Source organism: Balaenoptera musculus, chromosome 1 (genome assembly GCF_009873245.2).
Source record: "Balaenoptera musculus isolate JJ_BM4_2016_0621 chromosome 1, mBalMus1.pri.v3, whole genome shotgun sequence".
Lineage (NCBI taxonomy): Eukaryota > Metazoa > Chordata > Mammalia > Artiodactyla > Balaenopteridae > Balaenoptera > Balaenoptera musculus.
The window spans coordinates 125,517,815-125,543,975 of NC_045785.1; the positions used below are offsets into that span (position 1 = coordinate 125,517,815).

General features: G+C 40.4%; 1 protein-coding gene across 3 annotated transcripts; it reads right to left on the reverse strand.

Moving 5' to 3' along the window:
* Positions 1–1,712: 1,712 nt before the first annotated feature.
* Positions 1,713–24,463, reverse strand: SLC19A2 (solute carrier family 19 member 2). 3 transcript variants are annotated; one of them, XM_036870035.1, is made up of 6 exons: positions 24,074–24,463; positions 16,981–17,583; positions 7,780–8,002; positions 6,492–6,684; positions 6,006–6,147; positions 1,713–3,698 (listed from the first exon to the last, which is right to left on the reverse strand). In XM_036870035.1, the coding sequence occupies exons 1-6, from the start codon at positions 24,275–24,277 to the stop codon at positions 3,570–3,572; spliced, it is 1,494 nt and encodes a 497-aa protein (XP_036725930.1). In that variant the 5' UTR covers positions 24,278–24,463; the 3' UTR covers positions 1,713–3,569. The 3 variants fall into 3 exon arrangements, with proteins under 3 accessions (XP_036725930.1, XP_036725947.1, XP_036725939.1); XM_036870052.1 differs by lacking the exon at positions 16,981–17,583; XM_036870044.1 differs by lacking the exon at positions 6,006–6,147.
* Positions 24,464–26,161: the final 1,698 nt, after the last annotated feature.

Consider the following 26,161-nt stretch of genomic DNA (forward strand, 5'->3'; position numbering starts at 1 on the left):
CAACTCCTGTGGTTTGAAAAATTAGAAAAAAAGGGTGGTGGCTTCCCAGCTTGGCTGGGAAGTTCTGATTCATCCACCGTATTCACTAGACATTGCATCTTTGGATTTCCATTTATTTCGGTCTTCACAAAATTCTCTTAAAGGAAAAAATTTCCATTCCCTGTTAAGACTGTAAAAGGTACCTGGAACAGTTCTTTGCTCAAAAAGATGAAAAGTTTTGGGAAGATGGAAGTATGAAGTTGCCTGAAAAATGGCAGAAGGTAGTAGAACAAAAGGGTGAATATGTTGTTCAATAAAGTTCTTGGTGAAAATGAAAAAATGTCTTTTATTTTTACTTAAAAACCAAAGGCACTTTTTGGCCAACCCAATAAATGGAGAGTGAGGGGGAAGGGAACTGATTTCTCAGTCCCTTACTGTCTCTGATGTGATAGGTGCTTTCACATATGTTCTTTCATTTCTTCACACAATCTTGTGAGGTAAGTATCATCCCCACTTACCGATGAGGAAACTGAAGCTCAAGAGTGACTTCCCTAATGTATCAGAGCTTTGAGTGGCAAACCCAGTATTTTGAACTCTCTTCTATCAGCATTACTTAATGAAAAAAGTAGAGGAATTAGTACTACTGCAAGATGCTTTTTCCAGAATCAAAGGAGATGATGTTCACAAATACTTTTTCCAAACTAAAACATGTTAAACAAGTAAGGTACTAATTATGAGGATGCCATAATAAGTAAAACAAACAGATATCCAGTTTCTATCATTTGAGCATAATGCCTTGAATAAAGCATCCAGTGGTCTAGAGATCATTGATAGGCATTTAAATCTTAATGTTTTACGTTGATGTACCTTTTTAAAAATAGTGAGCATTTAGCTGTTGTATCGGCAGGTGGGTATGTTGAGTCCGTATCATTTGTATAATTCAATATTCATAGCACACAAACACATCACAGGATGTGTTTTGTAACAAAAGACAAAAATAAGGCATGGTCTGAGGCATGTAAGCAGGCTTACAGTCTGAAAGGCCTTAAGATACAGGGGATATAACTATAGGGAGAGAAAGCTTTATAAAACGTTTTTGCATGAAAAATTTCCAAGTCTTTGGTGATAATCAATGAAATGCCTTAATGAAGCAGGTTTGGGAATGGGAATTAAAGAGAAGGTACCCATTCGGATACTGTGAGAGAAGACTGATTTGGTTTCTAGGGTATAATGAACAAGTGATTCTCAACTGATGGCAAGAAGATGCTTCCCTGGGTTTCAGAATATTTGGGGTTGGAACAAAAAGGCTATGATTTTTCAAAACAAGATGGTACCTTATGCCTTTGATTCAATTTCATTTCATTTACTTAAAAAATCCAGTTAACACTGAAGGGACTGTAGGTCTTTTTGGTTTCTAAATGGGAGAATGCTTTAAAACAGTAAGAGGTACCAAGATGAAGACCAAGAAAAATAAACAGTACAATGTGGTGTTAGAAGAAAACTGGAAAAACAGAAATGAAAGGGAAGAGTCAAAGGTAAAGATCACAAAGCAATGGAAGAATTAACAGGATGACTCTCGGTTAGTTAGTAAGGTCAGGTGAGGGGAAGGCTTACTCTGAAATTTGTCCTAGTCGAAACAACTAAAAGATTTAAAGAAGTAATTCAAAGCTCCTACTACAGCAAAAGATAAATTAAAAACAATTTTGATTAAAAAGGAAAAATATACTGTAAAATATTTATTTAATAAATAAGTTTGTAATCTATACAGAATTGAATAAAAAGTACAACAAATTATTTTCACTTTACAAAACTGCATACAGTACAACTTGCAAATTGGGTTCAGCATTCTACAAATAGGGCCACACACCAAGATGTAAACTTATTATTGTCTTAAATAAGTAAAGGCTCTAACTGTGTACCACAAACTTTGAATTAAATTCCAGGGAAATACTGCTTTAGTATTGATTGTACCACAGTCTATTTTATTTAAAAAATTAAATAAAATTCCTCAAATACCACTTTTCTACTTGTTTCTGAGTAAACAATTCCCTATGTAGCAAAATAAAACACAACAAAGACAAAATATAAAATTAGAGGCTGCTACTTATATCACTTCCTCTTCCCTTACTTAGCTAGTGTTCTTTTCCTTTCCCTTATTCAGAAAGGAAGGTGAGTGGAAAATGACTTATTCTTATCCTCATTCATTTGCTTCTAGAATTCCTGCTTACATAAATGAATACATCAGTTTTGGAATCTTGACACTATTATTCAGTGTTTACCTATGTCGTTCTAAAAAAGTTAACCTAGTTTTTTTTTTTTTTTTTTTTTTAAGATTAGGCAACAAAATTGGCTTCAAAATAGTTACGTCTCACATAGGCTAGCAGCCACTTGGTAGACTAACTTCCCAATTAAATGTGCACAGAATAACATTTTTTTCAAGTAACCTGGAAACGGAATCAATAGCAATTCTTATTTTAAGCAGATATTCAAGATGATCCACCTTTAGAAACAAAGGCAGATTTAATGTACAAAATGCAGGAACTAAGTCTATCCTAGTTCCTGTCCCACCAAAATAATTAATAAGAGGCTCAGTTTGTGAAAAAGACCTTGGAATAATCCAACTCTTAATGACATCTTTATCTTGAATAAGAAGGACAAATAATATAAAAGCTATAAATGGAGATGAAGTTATTTAAAAAAAGAATTTTCCATTTTATTTTGGAGGTAAAAGGGGATGCAAATACAAAATGGGTTAGTTGTATCTTTAGCCCATTTAGTAACTTTTCATCATAGAATTAATAGTCCTTCATACTGAAGAATAAAAGACAAGCAAACCTGCCTTAAGTTTTCTGATTAGGTCACTTAGATTTTTAGCAGGCTTCAAAACTTGCCTTATTATTTAACTAAATTAGCTTCTCTGGGAAGCATATGAATAATGTAAAAATGAAAAATCCACACAAATACATAATTGTCAAGATGGGAATTGAGAATATTTACACAATGAATTTTTTTAAATAACTTAAATTAGAAACGACACATATTACTTATAAAACACCAAACCAGAGCACATATTGTCGGTGATAGGAACAACTTTCATCTGTAGAAACACAAATGCACATGAATAACACAGAAATAAGAATTAAGTTGAACAGAGGCAGGTGCTGTTAGAACATATTTCTGTTCTGACCTGTAACATCTGTGGCCCCTGTGAAGCCCTGGTCCCACCAGGCCAAGCATCTGGCTAATCTGATACAGAAGTACTTGACCTATGAAACACCAGACTCACTTGCTAGCAAGTATACATCACCATGTGCTGCTTGATTGCTCTTGATTACTTGGTTTTCAAAAGCAAGCTCACTTTCACATCAGAAAACAGTCATCCTTATATTGGCCTCGTAAATAATCCATGAAGTACACTTCACTTCTGAACAGTATTCTATTACTCTAGGAGGACAAGGTATAGTCAATTGGCTGCTTTGAAGCCATGAAATGCACACTCATAAATATGTGTCTACACTTTAAAAAATTAAATACATCCAGGCACAGCTGCTGTGCAGAGTTCTTGTGATAAGAAGCTCATCAGCAGTGCGTTATGAAGTGGTCACTTGAGTACTTGATTCTGGATCTTCCGGCTTTCTGTATTTCTTCAAAATATTGACTGCACCATTAGACAGGAAAACCACAGCGATGAGTGCAAAATAACCAGCATAGATGAAGAACTAAAGAGGGGGAAAGAATAATTTATAGAATTATCAATTAGAAGGTAAGCTCTTTTATTACATATATGTGAACAGACTCTATAATTAAAGATATATTCAGCTTCTCTATAAAACTTCAAAAAACATTGTATGCTTAAACAATGTGCCAGGCACTGAGGATACAAAGAGGCAGCACAGCATGGTGATACTGAAGCCTGACTCTTGGGTGCAAATCCCGACTTCCCCCTTACTAGCTGTATGACCTGGATTGAGAGACTCAGTCTCTGAGCCTCAACTTCATTTACAAAACATTTTGTAATTCATAATATTTCCTAATTGCAGAGTTGTTGGGAAAGGATGAGATTATGTATGCAAATGTTTATTAGCACAATGCTAATGCTGTTAATACTATTGTTTTTATTTTTGTTGCTGTTATAACTGAATCCTGGTCTCTACCCTCAAGCTGATATGATTAACAGGCCAAATTCTGTATATCAAGACCTCTACTCTTGCCCAGAAGAGGGCAGTAGAAGGTCAACTATCAATATATTCCATTATAAGATTACTTTTTATAAGAATCTTCTCTAAGCCAAATTTTTTTCTTAATTTTATTTATTTTTTGGCTGTGTTGGGTCTTTGTTGCTGCATGCGGGCTTTCTCTAGCTGCGGCAAGCGGGGGCTACTCTTCATTGCGGTGCGCGGGCTTCTCATTGCGGTGGCTTCTCTTGTTGCGGAGCATGGGCTCTAGGCACACGGGCTTCAGTAGTTGTGGCACGTGGGCTCCGTAGTTGTGGCTCGCGGGCTCTAGAGCACAGGCTCAGTAGTTGTGGCACATGGGCTTAGTTGCTCTGCAGCATGTGGGATCTTCCTGGACCAGGAATTGAACCCGTGTCCCCTGCATTGGCAGGCGGATTCTTAACTACTGTGACACCAGGGAAGTCCCTCCAAGCCAATTTTTTAATGTAACTATGTTGTTTATCAACATCATCATCATTTTTCTTCTTAAAACAACTTACTAACTACTGATAAGCTAACCCTCTGAGCCAGGTCCTTTAAAATTCTGATTCATTTTCCTATAGGAAACTCGTTAATTAATCATGGCAGTTACAAGTTTCAGCACAGCCCACAAAATTCTATTATTCCATACGTTTAAACCTACCACTTCTATAGCAAGATGACAAGCACTTAGTTACTCTTCTACTCTCCATCCCAAATGAAAGTACCTAACCCTTGAGAGGTCTCCTCAAGGTTTTTATTGCAGGTAGTAATTGGGAAACACTTAAGTAATTCTTACTTAAATGAAAGTGATAAGCTCCCATTCCTCTGCTCTATCCACCCCCTCCCCCATCCTTTTTTGAGGCAGCATGATGCAGTGGGAGATGCCTAAGCTTTGGAGTCAGATGCTGGTTTGAATCCTGGTTCTGCCATACTATTATTGACTGTGACCTTAAATAACACAACATCTCTCAGACTCATTTTCTTGATGTCTAATCCTGATAACAATGCTGCAAAATTCTATATAAAGTACCCGGCACATAGAAAGCACTCAATGCACATTACCTATTTCTCTTTTAGATCTCCTCAGTAAAAACAAAGTTAATTACTGCTAACATGTTAGGTCTTTGTATTCTAAGAAAACTAATATGTAAGTAAGGAAGGAATAATGGAGATGGAATCATTTGGGCTGAGATGAGGTAGGGTAGGCACTTTTTTATTCAATTGCCCATTTTGCTGAAGTACAGAACAAGCCCTACCTACAACTCACAATGCATGAAGGCATATACAACTATACCATTCCTGAGTGAATAAAATTATTCACACTGTCTCTGAGTGTTTGTGCAGGTGTTTTCTCAATAGGTCATATGTTAAGAATCATAATGCTATTCAGCAACAGGAAGTCATTACCTTGGTATTTGGGTGAGGGGCGTTTTAACTAAAGAAGGAGGAGACTTAGAGAGCTTTGAGGTGAAGCATGGCATCTCGAACATGAGATGCAGTATTCCAGGCACAGAATTAAAAATGGAGGGAAATAATGGATGAGGAAGCAGAAGGGCTTGGCCTGGAAGGAACCAATATTACCTCTCAGCTCCACCAGGCTGGTTAATTACACACAGAAATGTTCTAGGGCCTCATCAAAAAGATGATGGTCCCAACATCCTCCTGGTAGAAAAGAACTAAGGATGGGGGATGACTGAAGGAAAGAGAGAACACTTTTACTTTTTATTTTGTATTTGTCTATATTGTTTGAATTTGTTTCCATGAAGCATGCTCCACTTCCGTTACCCTGATCAACTCATAACATCTTCAGTACCGAAACAGAGATCTTACTTGAGTGGTAATTTCCAAACCAAGGCCACTGGCATCTACCACAATTAGAGTGAGCAGAGTCTGCAGTGCCAGAGCGATGAAGGTATTTACACCAAACACTAGGGCGTAGCGCTCCATGCTGAGGTTTGCAGCAATCTGGAAACTTAAAAAATGAATAAAAAGAATGCATAGACAAGAATTACTTCCAGGATAGTGTGAAGAGTAGCCCGTACTTTCTACTGTCAATTCCCTTCCCAACCAAGTGAAGAATATTTTGTTGCTAAATGATGTAAACCTCATGCAAACATCTGAAAACAGCAGGAACATTTAAACAAGGAAATAAAGAACCTTGCCTAAATGCTTCCTCAGGAGAAAAACTGGCAATGCACATATAATATAATGCTTCCTCCCATTTGCCTCTTTTAACCAGAAAATTTAATTTGTAAAGAAACCAAAAAGCTAATCCTGTCAGCTCTTCCTAATGGTTCTTTGAATCAAAATACATACGTTGCTATAGTGATGAGTAACATGTAGATGATTCTGAAGACAACGTAGGATGCGTAGCACACCCAAATGTTACCCACGGTGTCCATGATGTACACCGCAGCAGCAATCAGGAGAGAAAACAGAGACAATGTCAGTTCTCCCCAAGTGGACCAGGATATTTTTATGTAACCAACTGCAAACACAGCAACAGCACCTACAAAACAAAAAGAGAAAATTTGTCATTTTGCTACACAGATACTATTTCAATGAATTCAAAATTCATCTTAGATTACTACATTTTAAGATCTTTTAACTTTTAAACAGGGTAGCTCAAGATTATGGAGGGCCTTGAAAGTCCGGCAGAGGATTTTGGACTTGATGGAATAAACAGTATGGAGCCATGGAGAGATGATGAGAGACTGAACGAGGGCAGCTGGTAATGAGAAGGAAAAGGAGGATACAGAGCCAGGGACGCTGCTAAGGAAAAACTACCGAGGCGGACACAGAGGCGAGAAGCAAAAAGAACCACTGCTTGTAGCTTGGCAACACGGCAGGATGGCTCATCTCTCTTCCCAACTGAGGGGCAGTTTATCATGTGGTAAAATGATGATGATTATGAAAACGATAGCTAAAATGTACGGCGTGCTTTCTAAGTGCCAGTCACAGTTTTAAGTGTTTACAGAAATCATATAAAGTTTTCCAAAACCTTCTGAGGTGGGTCAACAAATTAGGAAGGGACAACAGAATAAAATGGCCAAAGACACAGGCTCTGAGTTCACACCTCGACTTTACCACTTACCATCTGTATCATCTTGGCCAAGTGATTAAGCTGTCTGTCCACAGCTTCCTTAACTGTAAACTGGGGATAATAATTACACCTGTCTTAGGAATTCTGTGAGGACTGAGTGAACATACATAAAGTCTTTAGAGCAGCGCTTGGCGCATATAAACAATATATTTGCTACTGTTGTTATAAAGTATTGTATAGGTTACTCCAAGTTTTTCAACAAGTGGCAGAAGAACCCAGTAAATCAGAGATCATGGAAACCTGGATAAGAAGACAATTTAGAGGACCATTATATTAGGTTTCCCAAAGGTTAAAAGAATTTAAGTTTGTTAGTCATAGTCTTCCACCTCATGTGCAATTCTAAATTGTCCTCCTAAATCATAAAATCAGAGCTCAAAATAAGTAATCCATTCTTTGGGGCTACTTCAAACTTGGGAGGGGAGAGAAAATCTGATTATGGTTGACTTCACTACCAGAGGACTCTCCCCCTCCCAAGCTGCCCTGCCACCCTGCACTGCTTACCCAGTAAGGTTGAAACGGCCTCCACGCCGCCGTTATAGATGGCAGCATGACGAGAAGGCATCACCTGCTCCCACAGGCCCTGTGCATAGTTCACGACTTGAAAATAGCCGCAGGTGGAGAGGGCCCACCACACGGACCAGCAGAGCAGAGGGCGAGAAGAGTAGCACACCAGGAAATCATTCCACAGGACCTTCAGCACGAGGAGACGGTCTGGCTTGGATTCCTACACAGAAAAAGGGAAGAAGCCAACTGTACAGAAAGCAATTGTATAGACTCAATTTTCTATTCAACAGACTTTTTTCTTGTTCCTTGTGAAAACCAATTGCTTATTTCATATACGTGTGTGTGTGTGTGTGTGTGTGTGTGTGCATGTATAAACTTCTTAGCAATTACATTTATCCCCTCTGGGGAAAAAAACACATTCTTATGTAATTTTTGCTTTGAATGCTCTATAAACATTAGTACATCCAGCAAGTGATATATTGTTTACAAAATGAAGGTAGAAAGATGGTCAGAGATTGTGTACTTTAGCCAAAGGGAGATGACATTCCATATCTCCCCATACAGTGGCAAGCAACATTAAGAATAAGCAATAATTTGGGCTTCCCTGGTGGCGCAGTGGTTAAGAATCCACGTGCCAATGCAGGGGACACGGGTTTGAGCCCTGTTCCGGGAAGATCCCACATGCCGCAGAGCAACTAAGCCCGTGCGCCACAACTACTGAGCTTGCACTCTAGAGCCCGTGAGCCACAACTAGTGAAGCCCACGCACCTAGAGCCTGTGCTCCGCAACAAGAGAAGCCACCGCAATGAGAAGCCCATGCACTGCAACTAAGAGTAGCTCCCACTCACGGCAATTAGAGAAAGCCCACAAGCCCAACGCAACCAAAAAAAAAAGAGCGCAATAATTAGCAACCCTAGTAAATCACTGTTCAGGTAGAATCCATGAATGAGAATTTATCAGATTCACTGAAAGATAATGGTTAAGACAGAAATCTTAGAAAGAAATAAATCAAAATATTAGCAGCAGTTCTCTCTGACTGATGGAGTAATCAGTGATTTCAATTTTCTTCCTTACGCTTTTTCTATTACCCAGTATTTATGGGAACTATTACAGTGAAGTAATAAAGCTACTATGCATGTAACTGAGTGAATCAAAACATTACTATGTACCATCATCCCTGGACTATGCCAAGAAGTCAATATGAGATTCCAGACATCCTGTGAAATAGCTATCAAAGGTTGCCATAATGCCGGAGCCTCGCTCAGAACATAGGAAATTTTACTTTTGCAACTAACGTGGGAAGGCAAAATGAGAGAATCCAAAGGGACCAAGAGGAAGCTAACTGTGGATTAGCATGTAAGAGCCAGGACGTGTGACAGGAGCCATGTTACAGATTATTAACACCAATGGCAGCAGCATGATTCAACCCGCTCGCTGGCTGGAACCCATATCTTGCACATGAGAACCTCCAGATGTAAGATGACTACTCCCACCTGCTGTCAGCCCTTTCTCCTTTACTTTTAAAAACTGAGGTATAATTGACCTTTAACTTTATATTAGTTTTAGGTATATAACATAATGATTTTATATTTGTATACACTGTGAAATGATCACCACAATAGCCTAGTCAATATCTGTCACCATACAGTTATAATTTTTTTTTCCTGTGATGAGAAGCTTTAAGATCTACTCTCTTAGCAACTTTCAAATATGCAATATGGTATTACTAATTATAGTCACCATGCTGTACATTACATCCCCAAGACTTATTTACAACTGGGAGTTGTACCTTTTGACTCCCCTTTACCCATTTTGCTACCCCCTACCCCCTTCCTCTGGCAACTACCAATCTGTTCTCTGTATCTATGAGCTTGGGGTTTTTTTGTTTTGTTTTTAGTTTCCACATATAAATGAGATCATGCGATATTTGTCTTTCTCTGTCTGATTTACTTCACTTAGTATAATGCCCTCCAAGTCCATCCACATTGTTGCAAATGGCAAGACTTCATTCGCTTTTTAATGGCTGAATAAATAGCGTTCCAGTGTGTATATAAATGTGTCCCCGTATACCACATTTTCTTTATCCATTCATCCACTGATGGACCCTTAGGTTGTTTCCATATCTTGGCTATTGTAAATAATGCTGCAGTGAACTGGTGGGTGCCTGTATCTTTTTGAGTTAGTGTTTCCATTTCCTTTGGATATATACCTAGAAGTAGAATTCTTGAATCATGTGGTAGTCTGATTTTTTTTTAACTTATTTATTTAATTTATTTATTTTTGGCTGCTTCAGGTCTTCGTTGCTGCGCGTGAGGGCTTTCCCTAGTTGCGGCGAGTGGGGGCTACTCTTCATTGCGGTGCGCAGGCTTCTCACTGCGGTGGCTTCTCGTGTTGCAGAGCATGGGCTCTAGGTGCGCAGGCTTCATTAGTTGTGGTGTGTGGGCTCAGTAGTTGTGGCGCACGGGCTTAGTTGCTCCGTGGCATGAGGGATCTTCCTGGACCAGGGATCAAACCCATGTACCCTGTACAGGCAGGCAGATTCTTAACTACTGCGCCACCAGGGAAGTCCCTGATTTTTAATTTTTTGAGGAACCTCCACACTGTTTTCCAGTGACTGCAACAATCTACATTCCCACCAATAGTGCACAAGGGTTCCCTTTTCTCCACATCCTCGCCAACACTTATTTCTTGTCTTTTTTTTTTTTTTTAATTTTTTTAAAATTTTATTTATTTATTTATTTTTGGCTGCGTTGGGTCTTCGTTTCTGTGCGAGGGCTTTCTCTAGTTTTGGCAAGCGGGGGCCACTCTTCATCGCGGTGCCCGGGCCTCTCACTATCGCGGCCTCTCTTGTTGCAGAGCACAGGCTCCAGACGCGCAGGCTCAGTAGTTGTGGCTCACGGGCCTAGTTGCTCCGCGGCATGTGGGATCTTCCCAGACCAGGGCTTGAACCCGCGTCCCCTGCATTGGCAGGCAGATTCTCAACCACTGCGCCACCATGGAAGCCCCTCTTGTCTTTTTGATAATAGTCATTCTAACAGGTGTGAGGTGATACCTCATTCTGGTTTTGAGTTGCATTCCCCTGATGATTAGTGATGTTGAGCATCTTTACATGTAACTGTTGGCTGTCTGAATGTCTTCTTGGGAAAAATGTCTATTCAGATCTTCTGCCCATTTTTAAATTGGATTCTTTTTTTGCTATTGAGTTGTATGAGTTCCTTCTATAATTTGGATATTAACCCCTTATCAGACATATGATTTGCAGATATTTTCTCCCATTCAGTAGATTGTCTTTTCATTTTGTTGATGTTTTTCTTTGTTGTATAGAAGCTTTTTAGTTTGATGTTGTCCCACTTAATTATTTTTGCTTTTGGTATCAAATTAAAAAACACATTGCCAAGACAGATGTCAAGGAGCTTACCACGTATGTTTTCTTCTAAGGCGTTTTATGATTTCAGGTCTTACATTCAAGTCTTTAATCCATTTTACGTTAATTTCTGTGCAGCCCCTTCTCCTTTAAATAGAACCTTTTAATAGGGATAGTTAGGTGTCTATAATACCAAGTTAAATGCTACTCTTTTCTTAGCTCAGCTATATGCAGAGGGAGATTTGTCTATCATCAAGCCAATAGCTAGGATGGAAACTTGAGAATAAGTTTGCTTCTTTTATCATGCTGTTGAAGGACACAATCCTAATTCTTGCTATAAACAATGAACATTTTTTTCATGATGAAAGGAAGACTATCATTATTTTCTCAGATATTGATATTTCATTACCCAAAACATAGTAAAAACATATACAATGAGCCTTAACCAATGGGGACAAATATAGTACATCTGGTTTCAAGGAAAAGGAACCAAAATATGTATCATGGAAGAACTGGTGTTTGAGACAGGCTTTGGGAGATAGATAAGATTAGAATAGAGAAACAATTAAGAACATTCAAAGCAAAGGAAACAAGAACAATAGCACAGAAGCAGGCGCTTTCAAGGTGTACTTAAGAATCTGCAATGATAAAGTTCTCTTCCAACATAAAAGGCTTCTGGGACACTCTGTCCTGCTCTGGCCTGCTGTGCACTTATCTTGTTCCAAGAATACTCATTCTTGCCTTTGCCCTGGTATCTCGTAAAGCCCTAGTTCATAAGCCCTAGTTCAGGGGCATTGGAAACCTTTTAAGAGTTGGCACACAGACCTGCCTTTGGCTACTCTTTTTCAGGGGAGGTAACACCTATCTGAGCTTCAAGGGCATTAAGCTGCAAAAGGGGCGGGGGGTACAGCCATATACAGCTATACACCCTCTCCCCTCCATCCCAACTCAGACATATCCGTTGGCAGGGGTCCAACTGGAGATATCCAGAGGGAAAGGCTGTGACCACAAATGAGAAAAAAATGGGGAGGGTTAAAAGACAGACTTTGTCCTTCACACAAGTCTTTCTGATTCTGGCTTTTGGTGCTCAGGGCCAGCCTGGTGAGAAAGGCAGAATACTGCCTAACACAAACCTCCCACCAGTCATTTTCACCATTATGATTTCAATTCTTTGGATTCTGAAGGCTTTTCTGACATGAAAAGAAAGAAAGATCAGTCTTGAATTAACACTGAGTAAAAAAACATAAAGTTATAAACCTACATGTAGATTATAATTTCATTTACCATAAAATCTGTACAAACAGTGATACTTAGAAAGGGCACTAAAATATTAATAGTGGTAATCTTTGCACCCAGCAGTTCAGATTATTTTGACTTCTTTTTATGTAGTTTTCTGTATTGTTTACTTAAAAAATTAAGTATGAATCTTTTAAATAAAATCAGTAGAGCTTCAGTTCCCTCACCTGTAAAATGGAGACAGTGATACCTATATCATAGAGTTTTAATAATAAAGAATGAGATAATGAATATAAGACTTTGGGCACAGTGTCTGGTACCCAGGTCAAAATAAATGGGAGCTGAGATGATGAATCAGCAGCATACTTGCCTACACTCAGATGAGAAAAATGTCTCAATCTTAGGCTTTTTACAGTAAAATGGAAATTAATGCTCACTTCAACAGGTTATTGCAAGAACTAGATAAGTATTATTCAGTATGTAGCAAGTGCTCAATAAATGTTGGTTTCCCTTATATTCTATTTACCATGACTCATTAACATAATCAACAAATAGTTCCTGAGTGCCCATACAATGTGTCTGGCAATGTTCTAGACACGGGTGATACAGTAGGAAAGTCCCTGCCCTTATGAAATTTACACTGGAGTAAGAGAAACAGATGATAAACACACACATACAAGAGAGCTTATGGTAGGAATAATACTATGAAGAAAGTAAAAAGGGTAATGGGCTAGCAAGTGACTTTGGAATGGAGTAATGATTGCTAAGAGTGTTAAATGGCTTTCTGAAAAGCTGATGTCCGAGCTGTGACCTGAGTGACGTAAAGGAACCAGCCATGAAGATCAGGATGAAGGGCAGTCCTGACTGACACAATCTCCTGATTTGAAGTTCTGAGGTGGGAACAAGCTTGATGTGTTTCAGCCCAATTAAGAGATAAGGTCAGAGAGGTTGGCAAGGAGCCAAATTGTATGGGGTTTTATAGGCCATGATGAGAATTTTGCATTTTCTTCTACATACAGTAGGAAAATGTAGGGGGAGGGGATAATTAGGGTTTAATGCCTAGACTATGAAGATTTAAGTCAAGGGCTGATGATTGCAATTAAATTATTTCTATGTATCCCTACATATATGGGGGACTGGACAGGAAAGGAGAAGTTGTTCATGGTATGCCTGGGAAACAGAAGAAAAAAGACAGAGTACCTTCACATCAATCAGCTCACAAAACTCAGGATTCTAGAGTCAAGTAAAGCTTAGTGATCATCTAATTTAACACTCTCTACATTTAGAGGTAGCCTAACTCAGTTAAAGAAAAAGAATTTGTGGGACTTCCCTGGTGGTCCAGCAGTTAGCACTCCGCACTTCCACTGCAGCGGGCGCAGGTTCCCTCCCTGGTCGGGGGAACTAAGATACCGCATGCCATGTGGTGTGACCAAAAAGTAAAAAAAAAAAAAAAAAGAAAAAGAATTTGTGATGGAATTAGTACCAGACTCTCATAACTCTTTTCATAAGGCCCAGAATACCTTCAACAAATTCAAAGGGAAAATGAGAAATTATTTACAGCCCCACAAATAAAGATCTACAGTGAAGGTACAAAGCTGTTCTTGATTATTCATATCTAATGATAAAGATAATAATAGAAATTACCATGTATTGATTACCTACTTATGTATACTAATTTGAAAGCTCTACATGGCTTTATTTAATACTTGAAATAGCCCTATGAGGTAGGTATATGAATGAGGGAACTAAAAGTCGCAAAGAATTAAGAAACTGGCCCAAGATCACCCTGCTGGTAAGTACTAGTACTGGGGACTGCCTTCCTTCTTCAAAATCTGCTATACTCTGCTGCTATAAATGATATTGAGTACAAGGTAAAAACATTTATTTTGCTGCTGTCAGTGTTTTATGGAACTCAAACACACACACACACACACACACACACACACACACACACACACACAGAATGCTTCCTAATAGTAAAAGGTGTCAGTCTACAAATAAAAGTATAGTTATATTAACAGATATTTATTAAGCATTTATCTCATGTCAAGCCCTGTGCTAAAGAGTTGGTTTAATTTACATCATTTCTAATGGGTAAGCAACTTAAAAAAAATCATGTCCAACTACATGCCAAGCACAAAATGAGTCCAGTTGCCTGTTTGGGCAAGAAAATCACTGGCTTTGGCAGCTCCTCCTCCTGCAATGTCAGCACCCTCTGCCCCAAAGCAGTAGACTCATTCTGAAAATCAACTTACAAATACTCTAAGGTAACTTGTGGACTGGACTATCACTTTGACTTCTACCTCATTTTCCCTCTTTTTAAGTCAAGATAAAACCACCCACTGACCTAGAACTCTTCTTTACTGTAATTACCACGATTATCATTTATGGTTCATTGATGGGCTTTGTCAACTTAAGATGGCACTGTGATCTCCAATATCCACATTCTAATTTTCCTTCAAGCTTGTCAAAGAAAAACAAGCAGTATTTTAGGGCTGTACAGCTCCCAAGCAGCACTGCTTGCCTGTCATGGTGTCGGTAGCTGAGCCCAGGAGATCACGAAACTGACTTGAATCCTAATTTTACCTCACAATGGCCAACATGATCGTTCTGACCATGTTGTTATCCCAGTGAAGGACTTCATGGAACAAGGTATAGATTGAAGTGGATCTCATATCTGCTCTAAAATTATGTTTAGGAGTACATGTGTGTAATTTTGCACGACTCACTAATGTTGGATCTGAATCCTTATCTCTAAAATGAAAGGGTGATGTGATCTAAAGTCCCTTTAACATGCTCTGATTGTTCTATGATTTGTGGTTAGAATCACTTCTAACTCTAAAAGTTTATAATTCTTCAGCATGTCAAGTACTGACATTTTGCATATCTATAAATAACAAATATCAAGGTGGTCTAGGACACTTTTTTAAATTTTAGATTTCAACTCATTAGTTGGTAATAAAATCAATTTAGTGGGCAGTGATCACATTATAAAAAATAAACGAAATGTGTCAGAATAAACCATTGTGTTGTAAAACTTTTGTTTCATGGATGACTTTGAGCGGTTCAAGACTTCAGTGGAGGAAATAACTGCAGATGTGGTGGAAATAGCAAGAAAACTAGAATTAGAAGTGAAACCTGAGGGGCTTCCCTGGTGGCGCAGTGGTTGAGGATCTGCCTGCCAATGCAGGGGACACGGGTTCGAGCCCTGGTCTGGGAAGATCCCACATGCCACGGAACAACTAGGCCCATTAGCCACAACTACTGAGCCTGCGCGTCTGGAGCCTGTGCTCCACGACAAGAGAGGCCGCGATAGTGAGAGGCCCGCGCACCGCGATGAAGAGTGGCCCCCGCTTGCCGCAACTAGAGAAAGCCCTCGCACAGAAACGAAGACCCAACACAGCCAAAAATTAAAAATAAATAAATAAATAAATAAATAAAATATTTCCTTTATCTGATTTAAAAAAAAAAAAAAAGAAGTGAAACCTGAAGTTGTGACTGAATTGCTGCAATTTTATGATAAAACTTGAATGGATAAGGAGCTGCTTCCAATGGATGAGCAAAGAAAGTGGCTTCTTGAGATGGAATCTACTCCTGGTAAAGATGCTGTGAAGACTGCTGAAATGACAACCAAGGATTTAGCGCATTACATAAACTTAGCTCATAAAGCAGGGTTTAAGAGGATTGACTCCAATTTTCAAAGAAATTTTACTATGGGTAAAATGCTATCAAACAGCATTGATGCTGCAGAGAAATCATTCCTGAAGGAAGAGTCAATCGATGCGGCAAACTTCACTGTTGTCTTATTTTAAGACATTGCCACAGCACCCCCACCTTCAGCAACCACCACCCTGATCAGTCAGCAGCCAACAAGATCGTGGCAAGACCCTCCACCAGCAAAAAGATTACGACTTGCTGAAGGCCCAGATGATGGTTGGCATTTTTTGGCAATTATGTATTTTTAAATTTAGGTATGTATATTATTTTATACATAATGCTATTGCACACTTAATAGACTACAGTATAGTGCAAACATAACTTTTATATGCACCGTGAAACAAAAAAAATTGTGTAACTTGCTTTATTACAATATTTGCTTTACCTCAGCGGTCTGGAACTAAACCCGCAATATCCTTGAGGTATGCCCGTATCACACATAGTTTTCAGCACAGATGAGGAAGATAACTTCCTATCCTTACATACTTTGGACTTCAATTCAGAAACTGGAAGTAGATAGTCATCATTTACTGGAATCATTTCACCTATTCATTTAGAAAAGTTTTTCTAGAGCTTCCTTTACATACCAAGTTCTGAGGATAGAAAGATGAAGAAGAGATAGACATTGCTGTGGCTTCTAAGACATCTCCAACATGAGCAATATAATGTTGTGCCAGTCCTGGAGGTCATTTACTCCACAGGAAAATACATTTGTCATCCCTAATATAAATCAACGTTATATTCAATGAATGAATGAATGAACCAATGAAGCAACTCAAGATAAAACCAGAATCCAAATGAATTGAGGGACTTTCCTGTCTTTTTTCACCATTGGTCTAGCCCCAGAGTAGCAACCAACAGGCATTTAAGGTTGTGCTTACCTGTTCTTCCATGGGAGGCTCCTCTGTATTTAGAGGGATTTTTGATTCAACGTCTTCCCACTGCGGAAGGTGGTTAGAAGCTGAGGTATCAGTAGCAATGCCACCACTGTGTACCTTGACGCCATTTGCAACCCGGCAGGAGGGAGGAACGTGGTGAAAGAAAAGACTCTTCTGTGGCATAGGCAGAAACCAGGCCACAGCAAAAGCCACAGAAACACAGGTAAGAGAGATGACATTCAGGCTGAATAGGGACCAGCCTGCCACTGAGACGAGGATCTGCCCTAGGAGAGAGCCCACTGTGAAGCCCACCAAGGTGGCACTTCGACAGTAACTCGTGACTTTCTGGTACATGCTCAGGTCTACCACACTGTAGATGTAGGAGTAATAAGCAATTTCAGTGGCGGTGGCGATGCCATAGAAGAATTCCAAGAACTGAATGGCCAGCAGTCCCTGGGCATAGAGCAGCATGAACCACGTAACAATAAGGCTGAGTCCCTGCAGCAGAACAACAGGTTTATAACGGAGGAAGTCTGTGGCAAGGAACACAGGAAACAACAGCACCAGGTAAGAGTAAGTCCATACTGGATATATTTCATTGAAGACCTGGTAGAAATAAGATAAAATCACGTTAGTGATCTCAAAGGACCTGGAACATTCGTAACAATTTATTCTTATAAAACAATCTACCAGTACCTCAAAGATCTCATTTTTATCAACCAAAGAAATCTTGACAACAATTCTGATAATTGTTTGGAATATACTTCTCCGTTTCCACCCCGTCGTCTTTTTTCTAATAAAATCTTCCCTATTCATCAAAGCCTAGTTCAACGCCTTCCTCATCCTGGAAGACTTTGCTGCAGCTGATAGTGTTTGTATCCCAGCACCCAAAAAGCTCTCCTGATACTGCTTTGTATGTGTCAGTCTCTTCAATTACCTCATTGCGCTGCTTCTTAACCATGGCTACACATCTCCCAAGGAGCTTTAAAAAATGTGGATGCCTTGCCACAGGCATTTTTTAGAAACCTCCCAGGAGATTTTATTATGAGCCAGAGTTTAGAACCATTGCTTTATAGGTTCTTTCAGGGTAGACTTGACTTTCATTTGCACAACCTAATAGCTCACATACTGTTTGGAAGATACTTGGCTCAATAAATGCTTTGGAAACAAATGTTTTGAAATCATTGTCACTTCTTACTTCTAGCCACAGAACAGGGAGCCATGATCCTACTGTTTGATTAGGTTTCTCTGATTTTAAGTTTCATTTCTTTGGGGTAACATGAATAGATAAAGAAGGTAAATCTGTCCTACAGTCTTAACAGAGTAACTATCTGTGGATGGTAGCATTATAAGCAACTCTGATGTCCTTCTTTTTGTATGTCTATAATATGAAAAAAAAAGGAAGGTTTTTTTTTTTTCATTAATTTTTCATTGGAAGATAGTAGAAATAATATTTAAACCACAAAGACCCCAGCTGGAATTTCTGTTCCATCATTTGCCATATGATTTTAAGCAAGTTTTTTTTTTAGTTCCTTTTAGCCTTAATCTCCATTATCAGTAAAAGAGAAGTAAAGCCTATGCCACAGGGTTGTTTCTTGCAAGGACTAAATGAGAGAGTACATGTAAATCACTTACTCTTTTTTCATAGGTTTAAAGACTTAAGGACTGAAGCTGAAACACAGACCACTTGAGACAATACAAATTAAATTAATTGAACTGTCGTCCCCATTCTTCAAATAACAATCATTGTAGGAGACTTTTCCCTCTTCTTACACCTACCCCATAGCCTAGCAAGTTCCTGGGGGTTTAAGTAAGTCAGTTTTATAAGTGATCATTTCAAAGTTTGGATCAGTGGCCCCAGTTTTTAAGTGCGTTCTGAAAGGTAGTCTTGCTAACAGGCTAAATACTTTGTGATGGAGCAATCTAATCCTCGGGTTTGACTTACTTTTTAACTCTTGTGTATACCTCAGTTCACCCAACTAATTGTTTTAAGGTTTTAGAGGAACAATAAAGTAAAAATTTTATTTTTAGTAAATTATTATAAAATATTTGCCAATGCAGAGAACAACTATAAATGGAAAACATAATCTGAAATACATTCCAGACTTGATTTCTGACTGGCTGAATATCAAAAGTGATTTGTCTAATAGCCTCGCCTTCATGAATTCCAGTCTAATTTGTGTTTGCAAATCATCTAGCAACCTCCATTTACCAGGAAACTTTCTTGTGCCTGAATGTGTGCGTGAAAGAATAATCGAGAACTGTAGAAATGACTCTTATTCACAAGTGTGGAAGTTTTATCAAATGAGGAACAAAGTGCACTTGGCTGACATAAGACAGGGTCAGAGACTTCTCAGTAGAAAACCAAAGGGGATAAGGGCAACCTTGAGATGAAAGCCGCGAAGAGTGAAGGCTTCCCTACAGACTTTTCACAGGTGTGCTCCATTAGCAACTTCCAACTCCTTTTTTGCCTATAGTTTTATTCATTCTCCTACAGTTTTCTTAAGTGTGAAACTGCCTCCTCTGTTTGACTCTGCATATTTCTTCACCTTCACATTTTCCCCAACATAATACTACAAAGCTGTTAGCCACCACACCTTCCCTTTAAATATACCTTCCTTCCGTACCCCATCTTCTTTGTTCTCCACCACACGCCTTGGGACTTTCACTGATTCTTCACTCCAGTAATACTGTCTGCACTTAGACATGTTATATACCCTTCAATACTAGTTGTCCCCAAACGATTAACTGTGAAGTTTTCGTTATATAAACCTCATCCTTTCAATGATCAATTTAAAGTGTTTATGCTTATGAGTCTAATTCCATTCCTAATACAAAAACCACAGTTTACATAATGAAGATAAGGAAAAGCAATGCCAAGTAGAAACAAAAATAAAGGCAAGCAGGGGAAAAAGACCAGATATGTTCTTTTTAACTTATTCTCAATAAGAAATCTGAATTTACTCCTAGGAGAGACATCAACCCAAGAGGACTGTCCCTCCCACAGCATTATCAGCATTATAATAGTACATCTCTACTGACACCACACACTATGCTAATCACCTCACCTATATGACCTCATTTAATCCAAACAACGCTAAGTGGTAGACGCTTTTATCATCTCTATCTTACAACCAAGGAAACTAGGCCTTACGTGAATCGCCCAAAGTTATCCCAGCTAGTCACCGGCAGAGGGAGCATCTGCACCTAGATATTCTGAATCCACCACACTAAAATGCCCCATTTCTTCAATCAGAAAACTGCTGTTGATCATCTACTATGTTCCAGGCTTACTTCTAATGCCATTAAGCAGCTTTTTCAACCTGCGTAGGGGTGCTTTTAAGGGGCTTTCACGAAGAGAGAAGACCAGACAATATGCAGAGCTTAGCCACTGTGTCTCCAAAAGTCTCCAGAAGATCCCTTCTCTCTCAGTGCCTCCAAGGAGAAGCTGTCACACCAGGAAATGCTTCTTTGATGGATACTCTGAATCCTGAAGGGAAACTTCCCACATGTAAAAATGTACAGATTACAGACTCTTATTGGCCACGCCTGGACAATACCTTTTTATCTCAGGCAAAATCTGCCGTGTGAGCAAAGGGAACTGATTTTATTCTAAGGTGCCTTTCACAGTTCTTTGGATCAGAGCTTGTTTGTGCTTTCTTCTAAGACACAAAAAGTCAAGGGAAAACAGCTGTTCAGTTTTAAGCTCTAATTCAGATTTACACTTTATCTTAGAATCACATTTCAATTAGACAACTAGTTAGTAAGCACTTATTCGCACAACACTGTTTTCAAACTGCATGGAGATTACAAAAACAAAAAAAGAATAAAATGAAGCCTCGGTTCTCCAGGAGTTCTGAACCTAGTGAAGAGCACATACACATAAATTATTGACAAGGGAGTTAAGAAATATGGGGGGTTGCTCCTTTGAGATGGACCTTGAAGGATGAGAAAGTTAGATACACTGGACTTATGACTGTAAGATTAACGTGGATGGAGCTTGGGCATGTAGAAGGCAAGGGGAAGAAGGATGTAGTGGGAGATAAGGGTGTTAAGGAGATACGAGCCAAATTCTGTAAGGCTCTGAATATTAGGCAGAATAGTTTTAAATTTAATGTCTTAAAAATATCAAAGAAAGGTAGTGAATGTCAAATCCCATGCTGAAAAAGATGAAAGGATAAAAAATTTTTGGTGATAAAGAGCTCTATTTTATTAAAAGTTTGGCTTTCAACTACTGAAATACAAATTTTAACCTGTTTAAAATTTATAAAGTGATACAGGTTAATGGTTTTCCTGAAATCTAAGAAAAAAAAATCCTTTGAGAGTGGAAAGAGGAAATTCTGACCTTTTTTTTCCTCCTTTTGTCTTTGGCCTTGGTTAACAACAGCTCTATCTAAGATGACTGCTCTTGGACCTTCTAAAGTCTCCTGAGGGAAATACAAAATTCAACACAAATAGACTGACCATGATTTGGCATTTGCTTTGCCTAAAAATCATGTAATATTAAATAAATAAATAACTGTACATTGGTGAAAACAAGCAGTCAGAAAGGAGAACAAGTTGTCCTATTTATTTCAGTTATTGGAGATTTAAAAAAACCTAGGGTTCCAGAGAGGGTGGACAGAGCCATACTGCGCCCGACCATCAGAATCGGCCATGATTCTGAGGTCCTCAGAGACAAACAACATCCCTTTCCAGACTTCTGGATTTCTCTTCAAACCCTGCCCTCTTCCTCATCTAATTTGCAGTAACAGAAGTGTGTTATGTTTTTGTTACGCATTCAGCAAATGTTTCCTGGGCCTGGCACCTCTGCTTTATTGCTATACGCCCGGAACATATTTCACTCACCTAGGTAACTTTCCGATAAGACAGGACACATGATGGCACATCACACAGCAATTCTGCCCAGGGCACTTGTACAAAACAGTTCGGCTTTCAAATATCAACAATGGGAGCATGTTTCTCTCCCCGTGTGCTTCTCTTTCAGGCAAGGTGCACAAACTGTGCAGATCACGTGGCAGTTCACATGAAATTTTAATTGTTAGCAGCTCACACACAGTATCATTTCTGCTTCAGCGGCTACACTTCAGATTTGGTGGTTGCTGTGGGTCTCCAGAATCATTCTCTCTTGTACTTACTGAAGTAATTTTCTTCTTGGAGAATCATTCTGTTCACAAGAGTTGGCCCTTTCCACTTTATTACTGTTTTTAGGCAATACTATCATTCACATAGGTAATGAGTAACTCTTAACAGTTCCTTGTGGAGTGGTCCATAAGACTGAGAAATAGATCTGAAGTTGGGTAAAAGTCAGTGCCACTTGCTAGGGGTGAGATAATGTGAGAAACTCAAATGAAATCCTCAACCAAGAGTTCAACCCCTTCCCTGTTAAGTGACCTTGAAAATGGAGGAGCAATGCAATGACAAACGGGACTATGAGTAATTACATCCTGCTCTGACCTGTTATGCAGGGACACTCAAAACAGGTGACTGCTAATCACAGGGGAGAGAGTAAGGTTTAAGTGGGAGGAGTACTTCACAGCAGCTGGGGCAGGAAGGCAGGGTGGGAGGAGAATTAGACATAAGAAAAAAGGAACAGGGCTTCCCTGGTGGCGCAGTGGTTGAGAATCTGCCTGCTAATGCAGGGGACACGGGTTCGAGCCCTGGTCTGGGAAGATCCCACATGCCGCGGAGCAGCTAGGCCCGTGAGCCACAACTACTGAGCCTGCGCGTCTGGAGCCTGTGCTCCACAACAAGAGAGGCCGCGATAGTGAGAGGCCCGCGCACCGCGATGAAGAGTGGCCCCCGCTTGCCGCAGCTAGAGAAAGCCCTCGCACAGAAACGAAGACCCAACACAGCCAAAAATAAATAAATAAATTAATTAATTAATTAAAAAAAAAAAAGAAAACGCAAATGAGTTAAAAAAACAAAAACAAAACAAAACAAGGAACAGCTAACAACTGCCCACTAAGCTTTCACCCTTTTGTTCCAGAAAGGAATACCAGACCTCAGATTTCTTGCTTTGTAGTGTTCAAGAGGATGCTGAATCTGCTTTATTTGGGTTTTGTGGTAGCAGCTTGAGTTTAAGTCCCTTTTCAGTTAATATAATGTCTTTCTTTTTCAAAAAACTGGTGTTGAGATTGACCATACGCTTTAAAGAGTTAAACACATTTTTAAAGTACACAATGCACTTCAAGTACTTTACTTATAAATCCTCCTGGGGAAGTCAATCAGCAAAAAGTTCTTGATCATGGACTATGTACTCTCAACTACTCTGAACATCGCAGCAGAACAGAAAGGAGCAAAACTAACATCCGTGAAGCAACAATTCACAACGCAAAAAAAACTACAATTAAACGCCAACTGTGTGATACCATCTAAATATCTGCTTTTATCCCAGGAGGTGGGGTTGGGGGAGTGTGTGGGAAGCGTATTCTTGGACACAGTCTCGCCCAATCAAAAATCAAGACAAGATGATGGGTTCTTGTTGTCTTGTACAGTCCTTATTTGAGCACATCCATCTGTCAAGGGTAAACAATGCAAAGTAGGGGAAGGAAGAGGGTGCAGCAGGTAGAGGGAAGATCCTTTCAGAAAGCAGGAGTTACTCAGCATCTGGTTCCTTACTTTCTGGCAGCAAATATTTATTTAAACCTTTACCATGTCCAAAGTACAACCTGCTGTTTTCCCTTTTTTCTCCAAATATTCTCCTCCCCCCCGCCCCCGTCCCCGCCCCCAAGCAGGAACTGCTGGATCAGTCGGAGCAGAGTGGGGCCAAGTTCCATTACAGCATCATCGCCTGAAGCACACGTGCACTGGGGCTCCCGAACTGCGTTTCGAGCCCTTCACCTAAGACACGGCCTATCAATCCAACGGAGGGCAGAAAAACAGCGTGAATTAAGGCAGCGCCCAGCACGGAGCCGCCTTCCAACTGGGAAAAGTCAGCAATCTCTGCTCAGAATGGCTCCTGCGTTTCGAGCGCCTTTCTCACTCCTCCTTTCCTCAACTACATCCCCTCCGCCCGCTCTCACCTCTTCCCGCACATCTCGGCGCCCGCGCCCCGCGCCGGCCGAGTCACCTCCCGCCTGCCCCCCGCGCCTACCTCCCTCTCCGTCAGGTTCTTGTCGGGCCCCAGCAGGTAGGGGGTCAGGAAGGGCTCGGACGGCCTGAGGCTGGCGAAGAAGCCGTAGGCGCAGAGCAGCGCGGTGGGCACGAACCAGCACTCGCGCGGGACCCGAGCCGTGCGCAGGAGCATTGTGGCCGCCGCCGCCGCCGCCCGTCGTGTCACCGGGCCAGGCACATCCATCCGGGGCGCGAGGGGCGGGGACCCGGCCCGGCCCTTTCCTTCTCCTTTTCCTCCTCGGCCAACCGGAGTGAGGTTGAATCGCTGCCCCAGCGCGGGCACCTGCAATCGCGAGTGGCGCCTCCTCCCGGCGGGGCCAAGCAGTTCTGAGACAGCCGCCTCTGAGCGCAATGACTCCCAGCCTTTCCTGATTGCAGGAGCCTCACGTGTCGCCACCCGCCTGCTGAGCGGCAGAAAACCTGACACGCCCTAAGGCCCACCCTCCGCCACCTCCTCCCTGCTGAGAGCCAATCACAGAGGACGCCGGGCATTGGCTTCTCTCCCATTGGTCGGTGGCTCACAAGATGCGAACCCGCGGCGGCGGCGGCGGTGGCGGCGGCACGTTAGAGCGCTGACGTCCGCTGGCTCGGGCTCAGAGGACTTGTAGGACTCAGGTCAGAATGCTGCTGTTCTGGCGTGCGCTGCTCAGGGGGAGAGCTGTCCGCCCACGCTGGAGGTCGGCTAAGTCATCCCTCGTGCTGCAGCTCACCTGTCGGGAATGCTCCGCGTGGGCCTTATCCCCACCAAGAGAAACGCTGTTACACACAGTCATTTTCTGATTCTTAACCACGGTCCGTTCAGATTTTCCTTCGCAAGTGGCCAGCGCCGGGCAAAGATTTAACCTTGGGACGGGGGAATGCTCTACCTTTGTTCCAGCAGCTTTCAGGTTTTAAATTGTATTCATCTGTAGTAAAAAGACATTAGAAGCCCGGGTTCTAAGCGCTCCGAGGCGTTTACCAAGAGCCGGAGAAGGAAAAAGTGGATAAAATGCTGTGAAAAGAATGAACGAGCTAGTTGCTTAACAGAAGGATCATAATGGAGTCCTAATGAAAGGGTTTTAGCTTTATGTCGTTACTTTTTGTAAGCGGGATACAAAGAAAGCAAACATAACTGTAGATACAGGCTGTGTTTAAAACGTAAGGGGGAAATCCCGAGTCATTAAAGCAATCACGAAATATCATGGATCTCTTTATTAAAAAAACCAAAACAGAGGTCTTGGCATAGTTTTCAAGGGCAAAGCATGACAAGAATCCGCAGTGCTTTCTTTAATTTTTGTCTATAAACCTCTTTCTGCCTGACTCAGCCTGACTGTATCCCAATCCTTCCACTGCAGACCAGCTGCACCATTTAAAGCAATTTCCCCTGTGCAGTATTTGCAGACTAACAGATCCTACCAGAAGCTCACAGAAAACATTTTTGAACTCTATTTTGCTTTAATGTATGTTACGACCTATCTAGCTCAATTTTCTTCCTGGGTCAGCAAATGACACTTGTTGCAAAAAGGATACTGTTTGCAATCAGCCACACAACTCTACCAGATGGAACGACATACTAGTAAAGGGAAAGGAGATTTGTTTCTAAGACTGCACAAGTGAATGAACCAAAATATGTAAGTTGATTGATCGCTGAAGAAATGCAGTTGTTGGTATTTACATCTATCAGTGGGTCTCAAAGTGAGGTCCAGGAAGCCCAAGGGAACCTTGGGATCTTTTCAGAATTCCACGTGGTCAAACTACTTTCATAATACTACTAAGACTTTATTTCCTTTTGCACTCTATGTGATGACATTGTCACTCTAAAGACCAAGAGAATGTGTGTTTGTATATTTTTGCATTTAAAAACTTTTCAGATTTAATTTCTAATATGGCAACTATGAGTAGATATAACCCACAAAAATAGAGTATTTAGGGTCCTCAATAACAGGCATCTTGAAGCCAAAAAAGTAAGAACTTCTACAAAATACAATTATCTAGTCCTCTAAACTTCAGCCATAGTATCTACCTCTCATTATGACTACAGAGAGAACATCAGTGGTCCTCTTGGCAATTGCTTCCCTTCACATTTATT